We start from the raw sequence: 21,006 nt of genomic DNA on the forward strand, positions 1-21,006 counted from the left end.
ATTGCCTATGGGTCCAGGATTTTTGTTTTATTGATGTTGTGATAGCTTGGTGGTAAGGAATTGTGTTGCCACCCAAAGTTGTATGGTTTGAATCCACCAGCTGCTCTGTGGGAGAAAGACGGGCACTCTCCTCCTGTGTTTTACTGACTCTGAAAACCTGATGGAGGGTCAGCTATAGGTCAGTTTCAACTCTACGGCACACAAGTCTATACCATTTTTAAACTGAAAAGCTGGTGGTTCAAATCCATCCAGTAGCTCTGTGGGAGAAATACTTCCAAAAGGATTACAGCCTGGAAACTCCCTGAGGCAAATCTCTCTCACATGGGATCCTGAGCAAAAATTCCATTTGGCAGCCTAAAATGTCACAAACAGTTCTATTTCTTCCTTTCCATTCTGGATGTCTTTTACTTAATTTTCTTGTCTAGGTGCCCTGACTTGGACTTCTAGTAAAATGATGAATAAATCTATTAAGAGTGGTCATCTTTGTTATGGACCTGATTTTAGGAGCAAAGCACCCAGACTTTTAAAATCAAGTATATCAGATATGTAGTCCTCTGGGTGACTAAGCAATTGACTAGTAGGGAAAAGCTGATAGTGTCTAGTTGACCAACAATGCCTTGCAATCTGCTTTTGAGAGGTCACAGTCCCGGAAACCCTCAAGAACAATGTCTACTTTTCATACACGGTGTTGCTACAAATCAGAATCAATATGACAGCAGCTAACATTAGCTGTAGATTTTTTTTTTTTTTAAGGGAGGGAAGTTCTCTCCTATTCCTAGTTTGCTAAGTATTTTTATCAGTGCTAGATTTAGTCAAATGCTTTCTGCGCATCTAGTGAGATGGTCATTTATTTTTAATTTCTTTCTTATGTATGTGAACTGATTTTTGTGTTTAATGACCTCGGATTCCTAGGGTAAACATCATCTGGCTACTGAGTATAGGTTTTACTGTTATCTGACTTACTGTGAAGAGGATTTTTGTGTCTATAGTCACAAGACGGACCTTTACTTCCTGGTTCCTGGGATGTCTCTGTGTGGTTTTAGTTTAACAATTGGTTATAGTAAGGTCTCATGGAATGTGAGAAAACACTATCTCCTCCTGCAGTTTTTGGAAAGAGTTAATAAGAAGTTGTTTTAAATTCTTGTTTGGTAGAATTTACTAGTGAAGCCATCTGGCCATGGGCTTTTCTTTGTGGGAGTGTTTTCATTGCTAATTCAATCTCTTTACTCACTGCAGGTTTTTTTCAGATTATCTATTCCTTCTGGAGTCTGTTTTGGTACTTTGTGTCTTTCTCGGAATTTATCCATTTTCCTCCTATTGGCAGTTTTCATTTTTTTTTAAGATTAGTAGTAACACCTCTTTTTTTCAGAAATAAAATTCTATAATTTGAATATTCTCTCTTTTCCTTGGATAATCTAGCAAAGGTAGTATCTGTTGATCTTTTCAAAGAACTAGCTTTTGTTATCATTGATTTTCTCAACTATTTTTTGGTTCACTTTCATAAATCTCCAATATGAAACCTTTGAGGTTTCATTGTTATTGCTTGCTTTACTCTGTTTGCGTCTTTCCATATTTTAAGATGTAATATTAATGGTTTGATTTTTATTAAAACAGTCACTGATAGCTATAGAGTTCATTCTCAACAATGCTTTAGTGGCACTGTATAGTTTTTTGGCAATGTGTTTGTTTTCATTCACCTTAAAATATTTTGTCATTTCTCTTTTGTTTGATTCATTAGCTATTTAGAAAAATATCCTTTAATTTTCACATTGTTTTATGCAACAACTTTCTGTTATTATTTGTTGTGACCTTTTGCTTTCGGCATGATGATATCCTTGTTATCGTCCCACGGCTTTTCTGGCCTTTCTCATTCATTAGTGTTCAAAGCAAAGTATCAAAAGGAGGTCTATTCCTATTTTCTCGACTATTCAAAGGCATTTGTGTGGATTACAATACATTGTGGCTAACACTGTGATGAATGGGAATCCCAGAACACCTGATTGTGCTACATGAAACCTATACCTAGACTAAGGAGCTGCTGTCTGAACAAAGGAACACTATATGATTCAACATAAAGAAAGGACTGCATGAGGAATGTGTCCCTTTTCTCCGTATCTTTTCAATCGACATGCTGAACAGATCATTCGAGAGGCTGGACTTTTATCAAAAAGAATGTAGCATCAGGACTGGAGGAAGACTCATCAATACCCTGATGACAGATACAACCTTGCTCAGTGAAAACAAAGGACAATTTGAGGTGCTTGCTGCAAAAAAATCAAAGACTGCAGCCTTCAATATGGATTGCACCTCAACACCAAGATAATGAAAATACTCACCACTGACCCCAATATCATCACAGACAGAGAAAAAAATTGACGTTGTTAACAATTTCCTCTTGCTCAAATCTATGATCAACAACCCCGAAGAAGGACATACTCGGAAGGGTAGAAAGAGTAAAAAAGGAAGCCCCTGATGAGATGGATTGACACAGTGACTGTAGCAATGTGGCCAGATGTGTCAGAGATGGTGAGGCTGGCTCAGGATAGGGCAGGGTTCAGAGCCGTTGTTATATGGTCACTATGAGTCATAGTTGACTCGACTGCAAGTAACAACAAAAACTGGTATCAAATTTTATTCTATGTGTTAGCAAATACATTTTCTATCATTTCTATCCCTTTAAATGTATTCAGGTTTGTTTTATGGCCTACTACATCTTAGAAAATATTTCATGGACTCATGAGAAAGACATATATTCTGCTGTTATAATGGAGTATTCTATTGATGATATAGTATGTTCAGCCACTTTACAGTATTGCTCAAGTCTTTCATTTCCTTATGGATTTCTCAGGTAGTTGCTCTATGCACTCCTGAGTTAGAGTGATGTAAGGCAATGAAATCTTGTTAGGGTTAAACTGTGTACTCTTTACCTTATTTTTGCTTCACATATTTTGATGCTCTTAGGTGCCTATCTGCCCATAAACTGTTTCTGTTTTATCATTATAAAAACATCCTTCTTTAGATCCAGAAACAGTTTTGTTTAAAGTGCATTTCGTTTGATATTAATGAATGAAAGCCCTGGCGATTTAGAGGTTAAAGTACTTGTCTACTAAACAAAAGGCTGGGAGTCTGAAATGCGGCAACTCACTTCTGTGAAGTCTTTTGCTTTGAAAACCTTACAGAACAGATTCATTCTGTCCAACTGGGTGGCTATGAGTGGGAACCAATTTGGTGGCATTGGAGTGGTTTGGCTTGTCTGATCTTAGACAGCCTGCTCTTGGTAATGTATCTTTACTCATCCTTTTACTTTCAATCTATTTGTATCTTACAGTCTAAACTGTGTCTCTGTAGATATCTTATTACAAAAAATTCCCCAAACCACCATGAAACCCACCACCATTTGTCATGTTTCTGCGGCCATAAATCTTTACAGGAAGAAACTGCCCATCTTGTGCTCTTAGAGCAGAGTGGTGGGCTGAAACCACCAACTTATATAGTTACCAGCCTGACACTTTATGCGCTATGCCACCAGGGCTCCTTAGTCAGCAAGTCAACTCAAAACTCAAACTCACTGTCATCAAGTTAGAACTGAAAGCTAATTCTCCAATGGGAGCTCTGGTGGCCTAGTGGCAAGAAGCTGCCCTGCAATCCCAAAGGCCCAGAGCTTGAATCTACAAGCTGCTCCATGGTAGAAGGATGGGCAATCTCCTCCCGTGTAATTAACTGCCTCTGAAAACCCACTGGAGGGTCAGCTATGGGTTGATTCCAACTCAACAGTACACAACAACAATCCTCCAAAGGGTTTTGAAAACTGTCAATCATACAGAATTTTTCCTCTTTCTTCTGAAGAGTCACTGGTGGGCTGAAACTGTCAGGGAGCTGTTTGGGTCAGCAGAGCAACTCTTCAGACTATGCCACGAGAACTTCCCAGACAGCACATAAAGACAAAGTTATTGGGGTAGAGCTGGAACCAACTCACAGCTTTCCCTCTAGTAGGTTTTCACAGGCTGTAAATGACAAAGGAGCAGACTACTCATTTTTCTCTATTGGTGCCGCATGCTGGTGGACTTGCTTTTGGGTCTGCAATGTATCTCCCTATAGATTATACCACCAGAGCTCCCTAGACAGCAAACATCTCATTTTCTATTTGAAGAAGCCTTTGTGGCCTTGTGCCTAAACTGTCAAGTTGTTAACAGAAAGGCTGGTGGTATGAACACACTAGCTGCACTGGAAGAAACAAGTTCCTCTTGGAAACATGATAAGAGGGTGACCAACTAGACCACAATAGTTTGACTTGGTTGCATTTGTCACAAATCTGACAATCTCTGAGGCCTTTTGCTTAAACCATATTTAATGTTATTACTGGTACAGATGGACAAATGGCAGATATTTTAGTATCATTTCTTTATGCCTCATGCAGAATTTTAATTTCTTCTTTTGTTCATTATCGTTTATTTTCTTAATAGCTCTATAGCTTACGATATAGATCCTAATTTACTAAATAAAATCCGTTTCAAATTTATAGTGAGACGTAGAAAGCCAACAGCATTGTTCTAGCCAAAGAGCTCTATTCCTTTTTCCTTCTATATGTGGTATTGCTGTTGCTATACAGTCAAGCTGGATCTGACTCATGGTTACCCCACGTGACAAAGAACTGCTCCCCAGGGCTTCCTAGGGTGTAATCTTCATAAGAGTAGATCACCAAGTCTTTTCTGTCACTGATATGCTAAGGAATTCTAACTGCTGACCTATGGGGTAGCAGGCCAACACTTAACCTCTGCACCTCCAGGTCTCCCTATGTGTCTTATACATATCTAGAAAGAATACAAACCCAACAATATCATGTTATATTTATTATTTTCTATAACTTCATGTCTTTTAAGGAAGCGGAGAGGAGAAAGTAGAGCAAAGTCTGTAAGTACAGCTTTTGTTATATTGGTTTACTTCTTGCTTTTTATATTCTTATGGGCTACCATCTGGAATCATTCCCTAGTTTAACATTTTTGTACCATCTTAACTCTTTCATGTTGCTTCTGGAAGAATAGAGACAAAATGAACATATATGCTATTGTTACTGTTACATGTCATCGAGTTGCCTCATAGCACCCCTAGGTACAACAGCCCTAAACCCTGCTCTATCCTGGGCTAACCTTGTCTGACACACCTACCCCCATTACCCCTATGAATGCATCACACAGATATGCTACCTTACTTTCTTTTAACAACGCTATTTGTGTTTATGTGTATAGGTTCAAATTACTGTCCAAGGTCATTTTTCAGCTTAAAGAACTTCCTCTAATAATATTTCTTGCAGTATGAGTCTGCTAGCAACACATTTTCTCAGTTTTTGTTTATACTGAAGCCTTTATTTTGCCTTCCCTTTTCCTTGATTCGTCATTAACATTTTTCCTTTGGGCACTGTGTTTGTTATTCCATGGTCTTCTTACTTGCACTACTAGTTCTGAGAGAAATGAACTGCTAAACTTACTGCGTTTACCTTATATCAAGTCAATTTTCCTCGTGCTATTTTTATAATCTTTGCCTTTTAGTATTTTTATGTCTTTTAGCATTTTAACTCTCACATCTTTCTGTGGGTCTATTTTTGTCCTATTTGGAGTTCACTGAGTTCAGTCTGTATAGATTGTTTTTTAATATATTTTAAAAGTTTCCCGTCATTATTTCTCAGGGTTTTTTTTCTCCCCTTCTAGTATCCCGATTATGTGTGTGCAGGCGTATTAATGGTGTCCCATATTTCTCTAAAGCACTGTTCTTGTCTCCTCACTGTTTTTCCCCTTTAGATTACATAATCTCTACCAAACTACTTCAAGTCCACCAATTCTTTTTTCTGTTAATGAAAATATACTCTTCAGTTCCTCTACTGAAGTCTTCATTTGTTATTATACTTTTAAAATAATTTATAACCCCTTATAGGTATCAATATTCTCTATATGATGCAATATTGTTATCACACCTTCCTTTATTTCCCTAATAATGGTTTTCTTGAGTTCTTTGGAGATATTTATACAGCTACACTGAAGTTGGCAATGTTGACATCTGGCTGCTCTCACATGCAGTTTCTGTTGCTTGTTTTTTCCAAACGTGTGGGTCATTCTTTCTCATGTCTTTGCTATATAAATAATGAGAGAGAGAGAAAAGAGAAGAGGGGATACAGACACACACACTTTTTTTTTTTAAAATCTGAGGCTTATTAATGTTATTTGCCATCTGCCTGTTAAATGACAATCTAGTGAAGTCTATTCTGGGCCCTCTCGCCCTCAACTCCCTCAGTGTAAAGTCCCTAATGTTGCTCATTAGGGGACACACTGGGTATGTCCACAGCTACAGACCTCTTTACCTAACCAGACCTAGCTGTTAAAATTCCTTTAATTGCCAGCTCATTGCTCTCTATTGTGTTCAACCAGCTCTGGAGCATAAATTACCACATTAAACAGCTAGTAATCAAGTTAGGGATCTCTGATAGTTCCTGAGATCAGCATTTGAGCTTGGTTATGAAGACACTGGTATAACCCCCTACCCAGATTATCTTTCCCTCTATTTCTACAGCAAATTAGGTGGCCCTAGGTCATCAGCCTTTATCTCCAGTGAATCTCTCAGCCTCCTCCCAACTGCATCTACTGCAACCCCCACTGTTTTTGAGTACACTCTAAAGCTTGAACTTAAGAGTTGCCAGTTCCCTTGGGGACACATATTCTATTCCAAGCCTTGCTTCTCCTCTGAGTTTTAGTAGTTTTCTTCTTTTACTGTATGTTCTTAGAACCATTTCCAGACACATTAAATGTTTTATTTTAAACATAATTTTCAATAGGAGTAAGTTTCACTGGAAAATGGATTCACGGAATTGCTAGTGCCATCATGTTGGAAAGTGGAACTTCTTGATGAGTTTTTATGTGAGAAAATCCAATGGGAACTCTAAAATGAAAGATAACTACTCTTATCACTACAAGGCAGGTCTTGAAGAAAGTTATCCAAAGATAACGTATTGGCTGCCACATCCAAGGGTAACCGGGTTGAAAAGGGCTACGCCGCACTTTTTCTCTAGATTTATTCCTTGGATGCCTTGACGAAAAAGCTCTAAAGTGAGAAACAGAGCCTTAAATAAAGTTTAAAGAGTCTTATCTGAAACACTGTGAGGCATTCATCTTGCCCTATGATATATTAGAGCCCCACTAGTCAAACTTTCTATCAGATCCCAGCTGAACTGAAAACTTTTTAAGTTAAAATAAAAATCTGGTATGTGCTTTCAGTATTGTATGTGTGTTTTAAAGAGATCTGATATTGAAAATTATTATCTCTAAAGCTATTGTTTTTTCAATGAGAACTGTACTTGTTCACATATCAAAACATTCCCTAAGGTGAATACATCAAAGAAATTTTGAGTTGAACTGTCATTTTGTTTTAGTGAAAACTGGAGTTTGAGAATTTCAAAGACTAAAATAAGTGTAAAGAGCTTTCAGAGTAAGCCTCCATGCCTCACGCTATTCCCAACCAAGAACTCACTGTCTAGGATTGATGGTCTTACCTCAGCAAATTTTCCTTGGGGGACTCGAACATGGAAATTTACTCATTCATTTTCTATCGTCTACAATGGTAATCATCAGCATGCATTGGTGGCTGACAAAGAACCAAGAAAAACACCACAGGCAAACGGACAACTTAGGAATCAAGGTCTAGCATAGTACCTAGCACATAGGAATTACTTAAAAAGAAATAAAATAAAAAAATACTGGAGGCCTACTGAGATTTCAAAGATGCCAAATACGTTCAAACCGAGAGAAATAGTGAAAAGAATAATTGTAAAAGCCATACTGAGGTTTTGTTTTCATATAAATTTATTTTACTACATAAACTGTACTGCAGGTACAACTGTTTTCCAGTTCCTCAAAAGGGAATATTAAGATAATCAAAAGGTCTAATGTTGGAGAAAAATACAGGATTTAAACAAGTATTGTTCTTTTCTTCTGTCTCCAATTACGCTATTATAGAGTAATATCTAATAGGAAAGATAACAATATGGAGAAGTAAAAAGCAGTATCATCCACTGCAGGTAGCTACTAGTGAGTGAATTTCCATCTAGTCATTTTCTTCATTTTCATTAGTTTTAGATGGTTAGGATGCCATATGCATACTTTCACATTCTTTCTGATTCAAAATATAATCTTTTGAGCTGTGCTTAAGAATTTGATGCACAGCAAAGAGAATATCAAACACAAATCAAATCTTTATGTTTCAATTCCATGAATTCTGCCTCTACTCAATTACCACATTCCCTTCATTTATAACATTATTTTTGGTAAGTTATTATTTATACCACAGGTAGTGCTGAGGGTTGAAAATATAAAGCTAAGTAAGCCAGGGCTCCTGTCCTCAAAGAGGTCCTAACTCTCAGTTCAGCATTCAATAACCTCACAGAAATACGGGCTTCCCTGCATGAGCTTACACAACACAGAGATAATGAAAGTAGGTGTCTAAAATCTATTTTTAACTTTACTCTTTTGATGAAAACTACTATGTACATAGAGTTATCTTAGATAACAACTGAAGACTGCTGTCTTTTAAGAGCTGCCAGTTCTTTACTCATTATACAAGTCCCTTTCAACCTTAATAGTAATTAGTACTCTTCCGTGGTTTTGAGGTCAGTTTTGTTTCAAAAGCAAATATAAGAATTTTCATTTCCTCAAAATGAATTTTCAGATTATTCATTCCATTCCCTCCATCCTACATTTGCATGATCTATTTGCTTATGCACCGGTGGGTCATCACAGCCTACCAATTCAAGTAAAGGATGTAAAGCAAAGGCTTGAGTAAGCTCAGGTGCTTACATCCAGATACATACAGTAATCCACATGCACCTGCAAGTATTTGCATTACATGCACAGACTTGGCACTATAATAGACTTGACTTCGCTGGAAAAATGAGCGCTCCCACCTTTAACTTCCTTTATTATCTGCCCACTAGTGGCCTAGTGAGTAAGGAGTTGGGCTGTTAGCCGAAAAGCAGGTGGCTTGGATCCACCAGCTGTTCCATCGGAGAAAGAGGGATAAGTCAGCTAGGAGTCATCTCTGACTCAACTGCACTTAACATCTTGCAGTTTAAGTCTAGTTGCCAATATGGTGTCTTACGGCATGAAAGAAGAGATTCAACAAGGTACTGGATCATAATTTCCAAGATCTCTGAAATATTCTTCCAAATTAATGAGAGAAAGCTATGGAGCAATGAGCAATAAAGAGCAGCATTTAACAGTCAGGAAATCTTTCTAGAATGTTCAAAATCTATGTCTTCATTGTATATTCATGGCCAAGATACCAGTGATTTGAGCGATTGTTTTCTTATCTGTAAAATATATACCTAAAAAGACAGGTTTGGAAGCAAGAGTGGCATCCACTTCCTAAACAACATGCCGCCAGAAACTCTATGAATGTTGATAAATGATGACAGTTATAGAAAGGCTTCAGGCCTTTTGTTCACAGGGTTGCTATGAGTTGTGCTCAACTCAATGGCAATCAACAATAACATTTTCATCATACCATATTACAGTTAAGAATCGTGTCTTTAAATAAAGCATTAGGAATCTGGTCTAAGGATCATTAATTTATAACAACCCCTTCAAAAGCTCAGTAAAAATAAGATTATTTTTTTTAAAAAAGTATCTATAGCTTTCCAGTGCACCTGTTTTTCAGTTATCAACAAAAGTCTTTACATAAGAGGCAGTTTTCTGCAGTGTTCTTTAGAGACACTGCAACAGTAGTTTATCAAAAGGGGTGCTCCTGTTACCAGGGGAGCTGGTGAAGAAGGCTCCAGAGGCACATTTAGGAAAGAAAAAGAACTAGGGCAGCAAAACAAATTGGGCAGGAGTTCGAGTTTTTCTTATTTTCTGATTGCATTCAATGTAGAGAAATGTCAACTATTATTTTATGCACCTCTACACTGAGAATTTACACTGTTAGGGTATAGTTTCATCAGAACTGTCTAACAGGTTTGATATCAAAGAATAAAAAAGGGGCCTCTCCTTTAGGAAAAAGTTACTGATGTTTTAAACCTTGGAGACTTAAATGGCTTTGTTTGTCAATGTTTTTCCATTAATGAAGATTACTGAGCTTGATCCCTAAAGACATTTATTTATGTCAGATTCCCAGGAAGCAGTAATCTATGCAGCAAAACTGAGAATAAGTATTACGTGTCAATATTTTGAAAAAGTAAAGTTTGCTACAGCTGTAACACAGGAATACTTTCTTAATAACTTTGTGGAAAATTTATCTTCTTCAATTGAAATTTATATGGAGTAGGTGGAAATCTCTTCTTAATGCTATTTTGACCATTAAAAAAAGTACCATTATTCTAAGGTCAGATTCCAAAGGAATCATACCTCTGCAGATGTGGTATATATTGTCCCAATGAAACAAAGAGCCTACCACCCATCATGAATATGTTTAACAAAATGGGGGTTTTTGTTGTTGTTTTTTTAAATTTTGGTTTTTATTATTTTTTGTGTGTACTGTCAAATTGGATCTGACTGGTACAGGAGGCGATTGCCCCTCCTTTTCCATCAGAGCATCTAGTGGATTCGAACAGCATACCTCTGGGATTACAGTGCAGCTTCTTGCCACTAGGCCACCAGAGCTCCACAAAATGGGGTTTTGAACACTCTTTTCCTCCCACTTAGCTTGCCCTGCTCCCTCTTTTCATATTCCCTAATTACTGGGCACTTAAAGAGCTCTGGTGAAGGGTGCATAGCAATAATGAGCTGCTAACGGAAATTCTCCAGTCTGAATCCACCAGCCGCTGAGAAAGGGGGATGCGCAGCCTCCTCCCATAGATTTACAGCCTTGGAAACCCAAGGGTGATTCTATGAGTTAGAACCGAATGGACCACTAGTGGGGGTTTTTCGCTTTACAGAAAACCTGATTGTAGCTACCCTTTTGTATTTATGTACAAGGCTTCAATAAATAACTGTGTTTACTTGGGTTCAATCTAGCCACATGATGACAGACTATCAGAAGTGAGACTGCTGGGATAAAAGGTAAAATCAATCTAATTACAGTAGATTATTTCCCAGTTTCCCCTCCATAGGGACCATGCTGTTTTATACTCCCATCAGTCTTATATGTACTACCTTCCTGAAGCTCTTTCATAAAGATTACACTCTACACTAAGTGCTAATTCAATAGATAAGAAGTTAGGCTGTACTTTGAGAATGCTCCCCAAGAGTACATTTCTAATTGAGAATCCCTATCCTTAAAGGTATTCTATTTTTGCCTGTACTGTTTAAATACAAAAGAAATTCAGTCAAATCTTAACCAAAGTTTATGTTCTATAAACACTTATTCAATAAATCGTTTTCAAAGTGCCTATTACATGGTGGGTACACTAGATAGTGAATATATAAAGATAAGTAACAGTGCCTGTCATCAGAGCATATTTGAGGTCTAACCAGGAGAGACATGTAAAATCAAGAGAAGATGTGTAAGTATAATATTCGAAATTTACTCGGAATTTTACAGGAGTACCAAAAAGAGGTACTTTCATGTTAATAGGAGTGGCAAAGGCAGCTTCTCGAAAGAGCTGAGCCAGAGCCGAGTAGAAATGAACCAGATGAAAATGAAAAGAGGTAAAAGGGAAAGTTATTCTAGGCAGAAAATAACATCAGCAAAGATGGGAAATAAGACACAGAAACAATGTTTACATGTATTTCACTGGAAACATATTTCTAGAGACATAAACACAAAGGAGAGAGAAGTGGAAGATAAACTGCAAGCAGGTAGAGATCAGATACAAAGTGCCTAGTATGTCACATCACAAGGCTGGAGCTTTGCTGAGTGGGCGAAGAAAGATACTGAGAGGTTGTGAGGCTGGGAATGATATAGTCAGATAGCTGGTCTAGATTTACAGACACTGTATAGAAGGGTCATAACAGGAGAGAAATAACAGTCAGGAAACCAATCAGTAATCCGGAAGAATGCTTAAACAGGGAAGAGGTGACGAAGAGAATGGACTGAAGGGATATGAAAAGATAAAATAAGCAGAACTTGAAACATTAGATGTGAGGTGGTGATGGTGAAGAAAGCCACCTCATTCCAAGGTGTTACCGATCCACGACTAATAAGCCACTGGATTTAAGCTATGTTTCCAACAACAGTGATCGATTCATACTCATCAGTGTTACTCTCTCATCTGGTCCTGCATTTGTGATCCTAGGGATATGTGTATGGAGGCAAGCAAGCAAACTGGGAAGCATGTCTTCATTAGCAGGGTTCTCTATTAGTACAGGCACAGGCAGCCAGCAGGCAAATGTAGCATTACGTCGTTGCGTCTCTCACATATCCTCTCATAATAACTCCTCTACTGAACAGTTTATTTTCCTTTATGTCTTGAAGTCAGTGATCTTAGACAGCTGCTGACAATGTAAATAACTACCAGCACAGTAAGAATATGGGACTCAAGAAGCAGCAACATGAACAACTGTATCCCCAAACCTTAACTCACTTTGGCCAAGCTACTTAAGACTGCAGTATCAAAAAAAAAAAAAAAGAAGACTGCAGTATCACCAAACAATGACAATAACTGAGGGTGAGAAAATTTGGGGAAGAGAGCCCCTTTGGAGCCTCTCCCACATCCCTGATTTATACAAGCCCTGGTTGTTCGGGGAGCTCTGGTGGCCTAGTGGTAAGAAGCTATGCTGTAATCCTGAAGAAAAGAAGTTTGAATCCACCAGCTGCTCTACAGGAGAAAGATGGGCAATCTCCTCCTGTGTGATTAACTGACTCTGAAAACCCACTCGAGGGTCAGGAATAGGCTGGTTCTGACTCAATGGTACATAACAACAAACAACAGCAACAATGGTCCTTCAAGGAAAGCGCAGAAGGAAATAGTGTGTCACATATACCAAGTCTGGCATCTGGCTTTCTTCTTAGAGTTCCTAAAAACAAACTAAATGGAAACGAAAAACAAATCAAAGTCCGTAACATGAAAGTAAGACCATCTGACACTGACACTTGAAAAGTCTATTAGTGAAATGCACACACAGTATAACAAACTCTATTAAAGCTTACTTACCTTTCTTTTATCTTCGTCTGTTGATTCAAATTTGAAAGTAGCCCTATGCTGAAGAGGGGAGAAAAGAGAAACAATGTCATTTTTAAAACACATATTTTTAATTTGGCTATGATTTAAAAATTCATGAAGTAATGTCCCTGTAAATACGGTGTCTTCCCATCTTGCATCTCAATATTCTTAAAAAGCGGGACAGGCACGTAAGCAAAAAAATTATAAAGCAGTGTGAAAGACTACAGCAGGAATAAATCCAAAGGAGTAAAGGGAGCTAATCCACTAGTTCTACACAGATAACCTGGTGCTTCACGTAGAGCACGAAGCATATGAGCTGGGCCTTGGGCGATGAATAGAAGTTTGCCAGGGAGGTAGAATGAAAACATGCTAGGGACAGAAGCAAAGGTTCACATGTGTGAAGCTGTGTGAAATATTTGTAAAACAAGAAGTTTTCTAAGCTTGTAGCACATGTTAAGTAAAGGATGGGGAGAGGAGAAAGATGAGAACAGAAAAATAGATTGGACAGAGCTGTAAGGTCTTTTCAAAGGGTGGGAAGATTTTTCATATGCAATAAAAAATTATCAGAGAAATCTGAGTAGTTTGGTACTTTAGAAAAATAATTCTATAATAAAGAGAGTTGAAACCCTAACTCTACCATTTACCCAGTTCTGACCCTGTACAACTAACCAACTCTAATTGGTTTTCTCTGAAAAATGGAGAAATAAAGAGTACCTAGTTCACAGGTTTGCTGTGAGGGTTAAAGAGCTAAGATTTCACCTCCCCAATACCTGGCACATAGCAAATACCTAGTAAACATTAGTTATAAGTATGATGAGGGAAAAACAACTGGAAAAGAAGAGAACTTGTCATGACTCTTCAGAAATCACCGGCAACACTGTACTCTGTAGCTAATGTAGAAAAGAAAGGAGGACAGAATAAGGTTTGTCTACTGGCACAAAACGAGTGATAGTACCAAAGAAACAAAGCACGGAATTCCGGACTATATTATTAAATAAAGTTTAATGAGGAAAACTAAGTGCTTTTACGAATCTTTAGCTTTCCTAAAAATGAAAAAAGAAAAAAAAAAAAAACCAACAAAAAAACAAACAAACAAACAAAACCCTCCACTGAATTAGCAAATGCCAGGAACTAAGTATGCTAAATACTAAAGATATTATCCTTACAGGTGGTTCTGCATGGACAGTTCTGTGAAAGACATTTTTTAAATCAAATGACATAGGGAAGAGTTGGTAGAGAAGCCGTTCTGAATGGGGGGCGGGGAGGGGATGGTCAGAGGGAAGACTTAGAGAGAAGGGCCGTTTGAGGAGAACCTAAGGGAGGGCTAACCATGTGGCACAAAGGAGCAAAAACAGTGAAAAAGGATAAAGGCTTACACTTAAAGCTTTGATACCTGGCCTGGCAAATGTGGGCTGGAACCACAAGAAGACTCTGAGGGAGGTATAAAAAAGCAGAGTGTTCACTGCAATCTCAGAGGTGCATGGTTCGAATCCACCAGATGCTCTGCTGGACAAGGCGGGACAATCTCCTCCTGTACCAGTCAGAACTGATTTGACGGTACACACAAAAAAAATAATAAAAAAATAAAAAAACAAACCCAAAAACCAAAAATTAAAAAAAAAAAAAGCAGCAGAGAATTTTGGAAGAATATTCTGAGCAGTAACTCATAGGATAAATTGAAAAGGACAGAGAGATATAAGACAGAGTCCTGTGAGAACCAGGCATTAATAATCCAGGCTTGATATTGCTCACAGTAGTGTAACTTGTCACAAATCTTAAAAAAGAAAAATGATTTGGCAACACATACCAAAAACCATAAAAAGTCATATCCTTTGCCCCAGAACTATTCCTAAGAAGTTATATGAATGAAATCATCCAAAGAGAAAAAAGATACCTGTAAGCATATTCACTGCAGAGTGATCTAATGTTTTGGGGAGAAAAATCAAGCAAGTGACAACCTGAGTATTGAACAGTATGAAACTGATGAAATAAACTGTGTATTTACTTACAGAGCAATTTAAAAAATTAATGAATTCTGGAGAAACTTAGAAAATTACCTACGATATAACTTAGACAGTAAAATCTCAGGTAATATGTCTGACGAAAGTAAACTACATATGTATAAGGGTATAAGAACAAAGACACTGAGAGTTCAATGCAAAAGTAAAAGCAATTGTGCAACAGTGATGGCATTTCTGGTGATTTCTTTTTTTAAAACTTATTAATGCTGATAATGTTTTTACCACATAAAGGTTTCATTTTAGAGAAAGGAAAAATAATGAAGGAAGAAAACATTGTAAACCTAAGGGTTACAATTTAAGAAACATTAAAAATAAAGAAGCACCAGACACCAGATTAAGGTTGTAAACTAAAACTTAATAAAGTCTAATGTTGTTGTTAAGTGTTGTCGAGTCAGTTCTGACTCATAGCAACCCCACATCCAACAGAATGAGACGATGTCCAATCCTGAGCATCAAATAAATAACTGTACATAGAAACCAAGAAAGCTTCATTTGCTAGGAAAGGCTATTATTCCTTGGAGAGAGACATCATACTTGAAAGGTAGGGAGATGGTAAAAGAGAAGAAAACCCTCAACTAAGCAGGATTGAGACAGTGGCTGCAGCAATGGGCTCAAACATGTCAGAGATTGTGAGGATGGCACAGGAGGGGACAGGTTCAATAAAATCACTATACCGCTCAATTCCCCAAGCCCTAACAACAACAACATGAGCTATAAATTCTGTAAATTTTCTGGAATAATTTTTCTAGTTGTCAGTATGCTGGTTTTCTCTATATGTGTGGCTTTTATGGTAAAGAGGGGGAATGTTTTCTGAAAGTACAAGAACAAAACCCATTTACTGCCTCTGAAAACCCAGTGGGGAGTCAGGTATGAGTTGGTACAATTTCAACTGCACACCACAACAATAACAACAACTGGTGCTTGGCTGATTCCAAATCACAGTGGTCCTAACGGACAGAGAACTGTCCCACAGGGTTTTCAAAGCTGTAACCTTCATGGAAGTAGGCTGCTTCATCTTTCTCTTACAGAGCAGCTGATGAGAGTCAAGCCACCAACCTTCGGGTTGCAGGGCTTCTGTGTTTCTGGAAAGATATCCATTAAACTGCAAATACATCTTTTAATCAGTTCCTGTACAGAATCCAAGAAGCTCTGGTGGTGAGTCCATACAGAGCTGCAATGCTAATACAAAGCTGTGCTGCTCCTGGATTGAACCCACCAGCTTTCCAAGGGCGGAACATGGGAAGTCTCCTCCCTAGTAACGTACAGCCTGGAAACTCAATAGAGGATCAGCTGGGAGTCAAAATCAACTCTTTATCAATAATAGAGAGATAAAGAATATTAATTTTTTAAGGCAGTAATTTAGAACAGTATCAAAAACTGATTTCTTATTATGATTTAAATGCAAGGCTGAGGAAATCCTGTCATAAAACCAGACTTGGAGGTGGGGAAAGCATCTAAGAACGCTATCTCCTAACTGGTATAAGAGCTTAATCTAATTAGGAAATATATTGTTATATGAGGCAACATAAATTGAATTGTAAGTGTGCCAATCTATTCAGAAACTCAACCCTCTAGGATTGTTAGATTCCAAAAGACTCTGGCTTCTATATGGCTGATTTCTTTTATCTGACTTTGATCTTTGATTATATTTAACCTAGTCTATACTCCCAAGCCTGCATTACTCTCTCCTTTTCTCAAGGCTGAAAGTGGGAAGGAAGGTATGGGTCGTTAGTATTTCTGGCTATAAAGGCTTCTGTACACTGTTAGCCAACAGGCAACCACCTCACACCTTTATATGCTTAATTATCAGATCAACAGAGGATCAAGCTGAATATCAATTAAAGACTAAAATCACTGTTCAATATAGAGATCAAGTAATAAAGGAAGAACAGGAGTTCAGACTCATATTATAAGTCTTCCTCATTGCAGATTTTATATGCTTTGCATAAACTCTAGAAAGTACAGCTTCTGGAAGTCAGACAGCCTTGGATTTAAAACCCAGCCCTGCTGTTTACAAACAGTGGGACCTTTGTCAAGCTGTTCACCCTTACTATCCCTCAGAATCTCTTTATTTATAGAACCTTGTACAAAGTAGATGCTCAACAAATGGTTTACCACTCTTTTATTCAGGGCCCCATGTGGCACCTGGCCAAACATCAATCTATTAAAGAACTAGGAGTTATTCAAACAGTACAGACAAATGGAAATAAACCCAATTGGGGAAAGGGAGGTGGGGTGTGGGTCTATGTGTGTCATGCTTCACAAACTGAGATTACTTCTAGAACTAAATACTAATAATCAAGAAGACCTAACTCACTCTAGAGATATGAACAGGGACAACAAAGGAGCAGCCCATTAAACATGCTCCTAAGCAGAACCCTGCAGTGTGACATAGAATCAGAATGCAAACTGGATTAAAATGGAAACAAAGAGTCCCCTTATTAAAGCAAAGATGAAGACAGTTCTGAAGAGCTCTGGTGGTAAAGCATGAACCGAAAGGCGTTGCTAAACTCAGAGTCACACACCTGTTGGTTTGGATTCACCAGTAGCTCCCAGGCAGAAAAGTAGGCAGTCTTCCTGCTAAGGTTTATAGCATGAGAAATCTGATGGAGGGTTGCTATGAATCAAAATGAACTATCTGATGGCTGAATTTTCAACCAAATGCAGAGGGAGTTTTCCCCTACAATTATTCCAATTAGCAGATGCTCATTGAGGATCTTCCTCTTTAGGTGATCTTTACCTTTCGTTGACTCACCAAAACATGATGTTCCTTTGCAAGGAACAGTCTCTCCTAATAATGCCCTAAGTAGGTGAGATGAAGCTTCACCATCTTTGCCTCTAGGAGCGCTCTGCCTGCACTTTCTTCAAGACGTATGTATGTATATGTATGTATGTATTCATTCATTCTTTCTTTCTTTCTTTCTTTTGGCATTCCAGGGGACATTCAGTACTTTTCTCCAACACCCCAACTCAAAGGCACTGGAGATGGACTGACACAGTGACAGCATTATGCTCAAGTATGACAGAGATGATGAGGACAGTACAGTACAGGATATGACAGGGTTCAGATCTGTTGTTCATAGGGTCATCGAGTCATATTTGAAGGCTGACAATTTGAGTTTACCAGATGCTCTAAGGGAGAAAGAGAGAAGGTCTTCTTCCATGAGGAGCTACCACCTTGAAAACCAATGGAGTGTAGTCACCAAGTCAGAGGAGGAGACTCAACTGCTGTGGAGCTGGCTGGGTTTGGATCAATCAAACATACAAATGAAGACCTCATAACTATTAGCAATATTCCTCTCATAAGAAGACTCCTCTTGAACATCTATAGATTTGTGTCTTACATTCTTTTTAACCTTCATTTGGCCATAAGCTTGCCCAAATAGAATCTTGCTGGCATTTGTTATGGCCACCAACCATCTTACTGATTATTATCATAGTTGATGGCTCTAGACCTCAGCTTCTTCATGTATTAAAGGGGAGGGGCTTTGACCCAATTAATTCAGAGATTCCTTCTAGTCTAAATATCTTGTAATTAAAGGGCCTATAATTAAAGGTGCTCTGCACCTTGGGGTCCTTGATCAGTTTGTTGTGGATAATCATGATAATGATGCACAACCAATCTCCCTATGAAGAGGTGGAGCCTGGACAATCCACAATTAATGGAGTGGAGATGATTAAAGCCCAACAGCAGCAAAAAATATATAGTATACTGCTCCTTGAAAACTTCCTTTTTTATTCTCAAATCCCCAACACAAACAAGAGTAAAGGTATCGTGTCACTGCAAAAAAAGATCAGAATATGGAATCTTAAGACTAGATCTGCCACTTTTTGGCCACACGCCCTTGTGCAAGAAGATTATCACTTTGTTTTTCTGACCCTCAATTTCCTATTAAAAAAAAGAGAGAATACATCTCCCTCACAGAAAGATTATATGATGGCATGTTATTGGATACCTAGAAACATGTTAACATAGCAGGGAGTAGGTATATGTTACAAGCAAATCAAGTAGAAGAAAAGAATCATCATGTCTCTAATTTTTAAAAATACTTCTCTACGCAGAGTCAACTAATGTTTTTTTATAGTTTTCTATGCTGAGTCAACTTACAATATAGCCTTGAGAAACAGACAAATTTCCTTCTTTCTGGAAGAGATGTCCCTCATCCCAAGATAACAAAGACAACAAGTAAAAACGTTTGCAAATGAAAGGCTCTGAACTATAAAAATTGGATGTTAACTGGTGTCAGATGAGTAAATGTTGCTCTGAGCATAATAGTATAAGGTATTTTACTACCTCTTAGGAAATGCAAGATTGTCAAGGAAAAAGAAAGTAATACATTCCTAAATTTTCCTATTGGTCTATGTCAACTCCATGCCACAAATTCAATTCCTGCCTTAAGAAAATTCTAATCGCTATGTGGGGCTTCCTCAGTGTTGGGCACTGTTCCTGGTACTTTACAAATAGATCTGACAACTATCCCATGATGTACTACTGTTAGTTTCATTTTGCAGATGAGAAAACTGAGACACTACAAAAGTAAATAATTGCCCTATGACACACAGATTCTAAGTGGAGAATGAGAGTCAAGATAATCTCACTCTAGAGCCTGTGTCACACGACCTGTTGAGTTCCTTGACATTATAACTAGGACTTACTGCATGAGTGCCTCCTAACTGCACTGAGCTCAGTCTTTGGCATCTAGTAATTAATTTCATTTTATATCACAGTAACTTAAGCGAATGGGGCATTATGCTTAGTTTATAGGTGAAAGAAACTGAGATGCAGAGCTTCAAATAATTTCTAATCTAGCAGCTAACACATGGCAGAGCTGGAGTTTATCTGATCTCAAACTTTCTTTCCAGTAAACCATCTCCTTTTAAGGATTGGCTTTATTAGAGAAATGAAATAGTACCATGAACTTCTTTCTCTCTATATCACTAATTTCCCTTCCTAGCTAGACTCCTCAATGTCCTGTTAACAAGCTGCCTTTGAATAGATATCAATTCTTGGTGGTTTCAGAGTAAAACTGTTTCCCTGTGCTCGCTTCGGCAGCACATATACTAAAACTGGAACGATACAGAGAAGATTAGCATGGCCCCTGCGCAAGGATGACACGCAAATTCGTGAAGCGTTCCATATTTAAAAAAACAAAAACAAAAACAAAACCCAAAAAACCTGTTTCCCGGGTTTTCAACAGCCAATTTTTTTCATGCATAGATCACCAGATCTTTCTTCCAAAGCAACTCAGGACATTCAACCTTTGGTTAGAAACCAAGTGTGCTGACTATTTGTACTATACAAGGAATCTCAATGCTCCATAATCCACTGCCACTTGATTCTAACTCTTGGTAACCCTCCACCAGGCTTCTAAGACTGTAAGTCTTGACAAGAGGAGAATGCCCATCTTTCTTCTGAGAACCGGTAGATACGAACCACCAACATTTCAGTTAGCAGCCCGACATATTATGCACTACACCCCACGGGCTCCTCAATGTCCCATAATCATCTTTTCTGCCAAGTAGCATTTCTCAAATCCATTATTCCAAAAGAGCCAACTCAAGCACTGGGTCTCCTTTTGTAGGGTTTTAGACTCCATAGACTATACCCTACTGCCACCTTGTTGATTCTGATTCATGATGAACTGCCACTGGGTTTTCAAGGATGTCAATCTTTGTGGGAGAAGACTATCTGGTCTTTCTCCTGTGGAGTAACTGGTACATTCATCCTGTCAACCTTTCACTGTGTCCAACACATAATTCACAGAGGACACTGTAATTGTACCTCCCCATTCTTACTGCTTGGCCACTGTGCTCTTACTTCCCCCCCTCTTCAGCTGCCTCAAGTCCTTTCCTTCAGAGCCCTTCTGAGATAAGCACAGAAAGCTACTCTCTTTGTACTCAGTCCTT

General features: G+C 38.2%; 1 protein-coding gene across 1 annotated transcript in view; it reads right to left on the reverse strand.

Moving 5' to 3' along the window:
• Nucleotides 1-21,006, reverse strand: part of RIC8B (RIC8 guanine nucleotide exchange factor B) — a 154,035-nt gene that overhangs the window by 130,815 nt on the left and 2,214 nt on the right. The window contains exon 2 of the mRNA XM_006897539.1: nt 13,070-13,117. Coding sequence (XP_006897601.1) covers nt 13,070-13,117 — 48 coding nt within the window. The remainder of the gene's footprint in view (nt 1-13,069; nt 13,118-21,006) is intronic.

The sequence above is a fragment of the Elephantulus edwardii genome, unplaced genomic scaffold (genome assembly GCF_000299155.1).
Source record: "Elephantulus edwardii isolate Elephantulus edwardi_28Jun2011 unplaced genomic scaffold, EleEdw1.0 scaffold00211, whole genome shotgun sequence".
NCBI classification, from domain to species: Eukaryota; Metazoa; Chordata; class Mammalia; order Macroscelidea; family Macroscelididae; genus Elephantulus; species Elephantulus edwardii.